The 9,331-nt window shown below is 44.9% G+C and overlaps 1 protein-coding gene across 1 annotated transcript; it reads left to right on the forward strand.

The window, feature by feature from the left end:
* Nucleotides 1-4,140: 4,140 nt before the first annotated feature.
* Nucleotides 4,141-4,626, forward strand: LOC126722620 (uncharacterized). The gene has a single exon (XM_050425763.1). It carries the CDS (start codon nucleotides 4,141-4,143, stop codon nucleotides 4,624-4,626), a length of 486 nt encoding a protein of 161 aa, XP_050281720.1.
* Nucleotides 4,627-9,331: the final 4,705 nt, after the last annotated feature.

A 9,331-nucleotide genomic window follows, 5' to 3' on the forward strand; every position in this document is an offset into this window, starting at 1 on the left:
AAAAACACTTAGAAAAATTTTTCAAAATTTTCCTCTTGACTGTTTTGGCGGCTTGATCTGGCGACTGTGTGGCGACTTAAACCAGTCGCGAAAATCGCGTGTTTTGCAGAAACAGAAGCAGTTTTTAAACTTTTTCAGTTTTTCCCTCGAATTTTTGTGACTGTTCATCTTCTCGCTAAACATTCTCCCTCCCAAACACTCCGTGCTCCCTTTTCCAATCTCTTGTGTTGCATCCTTACAGCCCAAAATCGTCGAGTTCCAGGTATGGGTTTTCTGATTTTCACTCTTTTCTACTTGATTTTGTGCTTTTACCCTTGATTTTTCGCATTTGATTGTGTTTTTGAAATGGGTTTGTGGTTCGGTCTCTGCTCTTTGTTCTTGCTTAGCTTGTGGATTCTGTTGTTATAGGTTGTGTTAATGATAGTCATTGTCCTATTGCTCTTGTGCTTAGCTAAATATTCCTTTCATTTCAATCTGAACGTTGAGCTGTTGAGATGTTACTATTGGTTCTGTTTGAGGTTGTGAGTTCTCCTTTACACGATGTGCATGTCTTAGATTGATAATCTGTGGAAAGACTCTGATAGGTTCAACATATTGTTTGTTTGTCATATAATTTTTTTTAAATCTGCCTCAATCTCCTTCATCTGCCTTCAGGATAGCTACACCATGTTGTTCATGTGTTTCCTATCCTAGGCTTGGTTTTTCCATATGTTTGAACTAAATTGCTTGCTGTTTAAGTGTTTGAAGTTCACTTGTTTGATTGATATCTCTCTCTATTAACTACATGGTACTGACTGGTTATGCGCATATATTGTTATATGTTGTTGTGGCCTTTTCTGATTGTTCACAGATGGCTCCTTCACCTCAGAAGAAGAAATCTACTGCGAAGAAGGCTGACAAAAGACTTAAGATGGATCCTAGATTGTTTAGGTCAGTTCACCATTTTGAGAGATACAAGGATAACTTCTTGAATGCAGGAATCATTCAAGAGAGATTTGTGGATTTGGATGATTTAAGGCAAACTTTTATTCCCAGTTGTTTTGAAGGAAGAGGATGGGACAAACTTTTAAGTGATTTCCCTTTGGTGTGTGAACCCCTGATTAGAGAATTTTATTCAAATGCTGTGATAAAGGAGAATGAGTTAAATTGCTGGGTTAGAGGGAAAGAATTCATCTTGGATGCACATGTCATAGATGATGTACTAGGGCTTGAGGGTTTGGATGATGAGGAGTTTGTCAATTTCAAGGATAGGAGTGTCTCTATTGAAACAGTTCAACAGAGAATAGGTGGGCAGAGAGAAGGGAAGTGTTTGAATACCACTGCCTTTCCAGTGGACATGAGGGTTCTAACCATAATCATGATGTTTAACCTTTATCCTATTAGGAAGTTGACCACAATCAATTGTGCTAGAGCAATTTTTCTGATGGATCTCAAAGAGAAGAACTTCATAGATATCAGTTCCCACATCTTTGACATCATTGTGGATGAGACAAGAACAACATCTAGACCAAAACTGATCTTTCCCAGTCTCCTAATGAGGATATTTCGAAGGAAGGGTGTTCAAATTCCTCAAGACATCAGTCACATGTCTACACCCTCTGCAATTAACAAACTTACCTGCAAAAGGATCAGTGTTAGGCTTCCAGGAGAAGAAGATGAAGGTGATGAAGGAGAGGAAGTCCCAATGGAGACTGATGCAGAGGCAGCAGGGCATGCATCCACCTCAACACCAAGGAGGAGTGGCAAGAGGTCCAGAGCTTCAACTTCTGCAGATGCACCTCCAGATGCTTTCCAGATCATTCTGGAAAGGCTTGATGGGATCAGGGCAGTCCAGACTGAGCATTCTGACAGAATGAGAGCCATGCAAGACCAGATTGATGTCTTGGCTGCTACACTTGACAGCTTCACAACTCAGCATGACCAGTGACCCTTTGGCCATTCCATGTCAAAAAGGGGGAGAAAGTTCATTGATAATTGAAGCAGAAAAGCAGCTCTTGAGGGGGAGTAATTTGTTGAGGGGGAGTAATTAGTGTTTTTATGGTTTTTATGATTTTAATACACTGTGTTTTGGTGTATAACTGTTCATAACTCATTTCATATACTTTTGGTTTAATCTTTAATATATGTTGTTGATGTTATTCAGGTACTTGTTGTGTTTGTACCCATATGCTTTTGTAAGCTTTGAGGGTTTATGTTTTATGCATAAGTTTGTAGGCCTTGTGGTATGTACCATGCTTAAGTGCAGCCTTTATGCTATGTGAAATCAGTATTTTAAATCCAAATGTTCTGCATTGTGGTTTATGTACTGTCACTCTTGTGCCCTTGTAGGATTGTTCCTAGATGCATATGCCTTGTGTGCTATGCATTGGTTGAGTGTTGTACATACAAGTGTCTTGCCTTGTGCTTGTTAACTTGTATGTCCTTGTGGTCATTCCAAGTGTGAATGAACACTGTGATCACTACCTTGTGGTGTTCACCTGGTTGATCAAGCCATGGTTTGTTTATTAACTCCATCTTATGCTTGATCTCATATTGCCTGTTTCATATGCATTTATAATTTTCTGCTTACAATGATCATGGTGTATTGTTGTGTTTCAGGAGTTTATGTTCATATGATTCAAGTGCTTCACAGCTTCTAGAATTAGGTGTGAGTGAGTTTTGATCAACTGTTCCCAACTCACATGTTAAGTCTAGAGTCTGTTTTAGGGTTTTGTCACGGAATAGCCAAAGGGGGAGATTGTAAGGTTGAATTTATTCAACCATCTAATTGGCTTTATTCCGTGCCAAATTTGCTTGTAATTCAGCATTTAGTAACCCTGTATTTAGGTGGGTTTGTTGTAAGGGTAGTGAGTGAGATAGTGTGAAGATTGCTCAAGAGTGTGCAAGAAAACAGAGTGTCGCGGCTGGGACTCGCGACTGGTCTCGCGGCTTCAACCCGCCAGAAGATGCACACGTGCCAAGCATGCTGGAAGATGAACAGTCATGCTAGCTGGAGCACTACAGGACAAAACAGGACAACTGGCCATACGGTTAACTCGCGACTGGAACTCGCGACTTAGTCAAGCCGCGAGGTCAAGCCGCGAGCCACCCCTGTTTTGGAAAAACCTGACGTTTCGTATTCCACTCCTCTTCAGTATAAATACCCTTTTAACCCACGATTGAAAGAGAGCTTCCAGAGAGAATTTTGAAAGAGAAACCCTAAAGAAAAACCAGATTGTTTCACCCACAATCTCTACCTTAGAGTCTCATCAAAATCCCTCACTCTCTTCCTCTCCATTGTCAAATCCTTGAGAGGCCATTATACCAAACCTGGTTCTCACCATTATCATCTCTGTGAGACAGACGTTTGGAGTTCTGGGAAGCAGTTAGGAAGGAGCCAATATTCATTGGTTGATGCTACGGTGTAGTAGCGGAATCCGGAAAGCTAGAAAAGAAAAAGGTTCGGCGCAACCTCGTTGGAGCAAGAAGCTTGGAGGGCTTAGGTGCATTGGGTAGATTAGGCTTGGAGGGTCTATTGCTGTCCTTGTATCCCAACTGTATTTTCTAGTGGATTGATTACCGCTTGGAGGGCGGCGGAGAGGTTTTTCGCCGAGGTCTTCGGTTTCCTCTTCGATAACATATCTGGTGTTATCGCTGTGTTTGCATCTTCCTTCCTCTCTATCTCTGCCTTTACATTATCTGCTGTGGTTTATTTTGATGTGGCTTAGATAGTTGTTTAATCAATACCATGTTATAGCATATGTTAAGTTTCCGCACACTATTGTTTAACATATTGCGTGTGTTGATTAAATTGGTTTTTGGGGGTCTAAACGTTCAAAAGTGTTTTTGTACACGTTTTTGAACTTTCAAGAGGGATCCAATCAGTCCAGACCTCAACTACGGCAAAGTCGTTCACATTCCTGGGAATCCCATCGGTATCGAGACCGTTCGCACTCGAGAAGGTCTCGACGAAATAGGAACCAGTCTCCCTCCCGGGAATCAGGGCAATGTCGAGATCGTTCACATTCTCGGGAAAATCAAGTAAGCAACTCACTCTCCCCGGAAGAGAGACGACCCCGGAATGCTGCCATGAACGTTATGAGTCGCGTTCTGCGAAAAGCAACTCGATCCCCGTTTTCGAACAAAATCGAGCGAGCCGAAATGCCGGATAGGTTTGCTCGCCCACCGTTCAACTACTATGACGGGAAGACTGATCCGGTAGAACACGTCAGCCATTATATTCAGATGATGTCTTTGCATACTCATAACGATGCACTCATGTGCAAGGTATTTCCCTTAAGTTTAGGACCAATTGCATTGAGGTGGTTTAGTGGGTTACGGAAAGGATCCATACGTAGTTTCTCCGAGTTGGTTCAAGAGTTCGGAGTCTGGTTTGTGACGTGTAGCCAAGTACCTCAGCCAGTAGACACGCTCCTCTCAATGAAAATGAGGGGGGGAGAGACCCTCCGTAATTATGCCAACCCATATTGGGAGCTATACAACGAGATTAGCGGGGATAACAAAAGGGTGGCAGCAAGCACATTTAGGATAGGGTTGCCCGAGGATTCAGGGCTACGAGAGTCGTTAACCAAAAAGCCGCCAAAAGGCATGCGGCAGCTTATGAGATGCATTGAGGAATACAAATGATTAGAAGATGACTGGCTACAAAGCAAAGGCAAAGAGTAAATGATAACTCGTCCCTGGCAGGCAGGTTTCCCATTTAGGCCTCGTGAGGGTTTGGTGATTCAAGAACCGGCCACACAAATGGGAGAAGTGAACGTGACGTTTAAGGAACCAGTACACAGGATTCTTGACTGAATCAAACACAAGCCGTATTTTCGATGGCTGAACAAGATGGGAGGGGACCCATCTAGGAGGAATCAGAGTCTGTACTGCACTTATCACCGAGACATGGGTCACACCACCAAACAGTGCCAGGTATTAAATGACCACCTAGGGTAGCTAGTCAAGGCCGGGCACTTAAAGGATTTCGTGCTAGACTCAGGGGACAGAGTCTTAGGGCAAGATACCCGGCAAAGGAGAAACCTTCTCCCACCCCCTGTGGGGGTAATTGAAGTAATCCATGTTGTGCCAGAGAAGCTCATTGTAGGAAGGAGGAAAGGAGTATGACAGTAGTATCGGTAGAAGGTAACCCAGGTCTATAGTCGTCGGGTAAGAAGATGAAGTTTGCACGGGAGCCAGTCTCGTTTGACGATGACGATTTAGAGGGGACGATTCGGCCACATGATGACGCGTTAGTGGTCATGGCCCGGATAAACGTCTTCTTAGTAAAAAGTGTGATGATAGACCAGGGAAGCAGGGCCAACGTGATGTACCTCGATCTATTCAAGGGACTCGGTCTAAAGAAGGAGGACCTCATAAAGCACACTTCACCTTTGGTTGGGTTTGATGGCAAAGTAATGATTCCTGAGGGGCAAATCTCTCTCCTCGTGATTATGGGAGAGAAAGAGGTATCTGTAACGTTCACAATAATAAGTTCATTTTCCCCATATACTGCCATCCTGGGAAGACCATGGATCCACTCAATGAGGGCTGTCCCATCAACACTGCATGTAAAGATTAAATTCCCAACCGAGCAGGGTGTTATTGTAATAAAAGGAGACTAGCAAGTGGTCAGACAATGCCTTATTGCTGTAGTGAACTGGAAGCAGGGGAATCAGGTTAGTCAGGGAGAAATCACCGGGCAACTGGTTGGAGACATGGAGGTTAGGCGGCCCGAAAAGGGGGGTGTTGAGCGGGAAGATGTGTCCCAAAAAGACCCATTATAGCAATTAAAGGATCCCCGAAAAGGGAAGGGGGCTAGATGCGTTGAGGAGTTAGTAAAGGTAAAAATACTACCGGACACTAATAAATATTTTCAGGTCGGAGCAAGCATGAGTTGCGAGGAAAAAGTCCAAGTATTACTATTTCTGGTTCAAAACTTAGATGTTTTCGCTTGGGATCCTTATGAAGTTCCCGGGGTCGATCCCAGGTTTATCGTTCACAAACTTAATGTAGACCCCTCATATGCCCCGAAGAAGCAGAAGCTGAGAGGGTCGGCCAAAGACCACGTTGAGGCAGTAAGACAGGAGGTAGAGAAGCTGAAGGAGGTAGGAGCAATAAAGGAGAACTTTTTCCCGGAATGGCTGGCAAATACTGTGGTTGTCCGGAAGAAGAACAACAAATGGACGGTTTGTGTGGATTTCACAGATCTAAACCGGGCATGCCCAAAGGACCCGTTCCCCATGCCAAAGATTGATCAATTAGTGGACGCCACTTATGGGCACCCAAGGATGAGTTTCCTGGATGCCTTCCAAAGGTACCATTAGATTGCCCTGGCCAGTGAAGACCAGTAGAAAACGGCGTTCATATCCCCCGATGTGAATTATCATTACACCGTGATGCCTTTTGGCCTAAAGAATGCCGGAGCAACATACCAACGGATGATGACGAGGATGTTTCGGGATAAAATTGGGCATACGATCGAAGTGCATATCGACGATATTGTGGCAAAAAGCAAGCAAGAGGTCCGGCATGTAGAGGATCTCCGGGAAGTGTTCGAGGTGTTGCGAAAGCATAGACTGCATCTTAGCGCAAAAAAATGCGCCTTTGGAGTGGGGGCTGGCAAATTTTTATGGTACTTGATCACCAACAAGGGGATAGAGGTCAATCCCGACCAAATAGAAGCCGTGAAGCGTCTTCGATCGCCAAGCAACCCGAAAGAAGTACAAGTATTGACCGGGATGCTAGCCACTCTCAACTGGTTCATCTCAAAATTTTTAGATCGCTGCCATCCTTTTTATCAGCTTTTGAAGAAGTGGAAGGGGTTTCGGTGGGATGATGAATGTGAAAAGGCTTTCCGGAACCTTAAAGAGTACTTAGTGCGAGCATCGATGTTGAGTGCACCAGAGCCCGAAGAAGAATTGTTCATCTACCTCTCGGTATCCGAACATGCTATAAGTGTCGTGCTTTTAAGGGACCAAGGAGTACAACAACCCGTGTATTATATCAGCAAGACTCTAGTCGATGCCAAGACCAGGTATTTGCCCTTGGAGAAATTGGTGTTGGCCCTAGTGCATGCTACCAAGAAATTGCCTTAGTACTTCTAGGCTCATACCGTATATGTGCTGACCAAACATCCCTTACAGTCATTATTGAAAAGATCTGACCTCACGGGGTGAAGAGCTAGAGCTAAATGGGGGACACGGCTCGGGGCATTCAACGTGAGGTATAAGCTGAGAAGTGCAGTAAAGGGGCAGGTATTAGCAGATTTTGTAGCAGAATTCTCTCCTAAAGGGAAAATGGTCTGTCAAGTGGAGCACCGCCCGTGGAAGGTACATGTGGATAGGGTTTCCAGTGCCAAAGGGGCCAGTGCCGGGGTAGTCATAATCACCTCGGAGGGAATTCTCTTGGAGCATTCGTTCAGGTTAGGGTTTAATGCCTCCAACAATGAGGCAGAGTATGAAGCTTTGCTTGCCGAACTGAGGGTAGTTTCACGGTTAAAGGCTCGGGATGTAGAGATTTATTCGGATTTAAGACTCATAGTCAACTAGGTACAGGGGAGTTTTGAGACTCAAGATCCTCGGATGAAAGCATACTTAGACTTGGTGAAGCAGGTCATGGACGGCTTTTGTACGGTAAAGGTGATTCGAGTGGCCCGAGCACAGAATAGACATACTGACTCTCTCGCCACTTTGGCATCATCAATTGCCAAGGATATTCCCCGGCTTATTAAAGTGGAACTCGTCCCCGAGCCCAGCATTAAGGAGGCAGGAAATGAGGGGGCTGCGAGAGTCGAAGTCACAGCAGTTGCAACACTTAGACTGAGCTGGATGGACCCCATCATAGATTTCTTGGCCGATGACCGGATTCCGGACGATGAGAAGGAGGTCAACAAGGTCCGCAAGGTGGCTGCTCGGTATTGGTTGTCCGGAGATCAGAAACTCTATTGTAGGTCATTTGGAGGGCCATATCTGTTATGCTTACACCCAGAGAAAGTAGGCCAGCTCTTGGCCAAGTTGCATGAAGGGGTATACGGCAGTCATGTAGGGGGACGGTCACTAGCACACCAAGCAATGACTCAAGGATTCTGGTGGCCCCAGTTGCAGAAGGACGCCGCGGAATACGTTTGGAAGTGTGAGCAGTGTCAGAAGCATGCCCCTCAGATACACCGGCCTGCCAGGCATTTGAACCCGATTAGCAGTCCTTGGCCCTTTGCATAATAGGGGCTGGACATACTCAGGCCTTTTCCCCGATCAACGGGCAATCGAAGATTCGTGTTAGTGGCTGTGGATTACTTCCCCAAATGGGCGGAGCCAAAGGCTTTGGCCAATATTCGGGACGTAGATGTGAAGAAATTCGTATGGAAGAACATAATCACCAGGTTCGAGGTCCCGGACTCCCTTATATCGGATAACAGGTTGTAGTTTGACAGTCGAAATTTTCGCGAATTTTACAACAATCTCAGCATCAGGAACAGGTACTTTACTTCGGCGTATCCCCAGGGCAATGGCCAGGCTGAGGCCGTGAACAAGGTGATCGTGAACGACTTGAAGTGAAGGCTGGAAGGAGCGAAGGGCAACTGGACTGAAGAACTACCAAGTGTTTTGTGGGCATACCGGACAACTCCTCGAAGATCCATGGGTGAAACCCCATTCTCACTCACTTATAGGGCTGAAGCCGTGATACCAGCTGAGGTCAACCTATGTAGCGCACGGGTCTCAGAATTCAATAAGAAACGAAACGAAGGTCAGTTGACAGGGCGCCTAGATTTACTTGAAGAATATCGAGAAGCAGCAACCATAAGGCTAGCAGACTATCAACAAAAGTTTGCCCAATGCTACAATCAAGGTGTAAGGGTGAGAGAATTCAGCGCCGGAGACCTGGTACTAAGAAAGGCAGTAGGAAGCATGCGAGATACAAATGCCGAGAAGCTAGCCCAAACTTGGGAAGGACCATAGAGAGTTACAGCTATTGCAGGCGTGGGGGCGTATTATCTTGAAGACATGAATGAAGTACCATTGCCCCGACCTTGGAATGTTTATAATCTTAAGAAGTTTTATCATTGACCGTCCATGCATGAAAAAAATGTGTATTGTACTGACTCATATGATAAAAATGCAACTAGTTCGTTCTTGCCGAGGTCTTTTTATTCACTATGTCTGGTTGATGGACAAGGGGGAAGCTAAGGAAATTCAAGCAGCTCGTAAACATTTCTAAGGACAGAAACCTGCTTCTTGGTTCGATTCCTATCACCGAGCAAGTGGAAACCTTACTAAAATATTTCTAAGGACAGAAACCTGCTTCTCGGTTTAATTCCTATCACCGAGCAGGTGGAAACCTTACTAAAATA

Source organism: Quercus robur, chromosome 4 (genome assembly GCF_932294415.1).
Source record: "Quercus robur chromosome 4, dhQueRobu3.1, whole genome shotgun sequence".
NCBI lineage: Eukaryota > Viridiplantae > Streptophyta > Magnoliopsida > Fagales > Fagaceae > Quercus > Quercus robur.

Bases quoted from the DNA above. Each gene is read 5' to 3' on its own strand.
- LOC126722620 (XM_050425763.1), top strand. From the start codon at position 4,141: ATGCCGGATAGGTTTGCTCGCCCACCGTTCAACTACTATGACGGGAAG.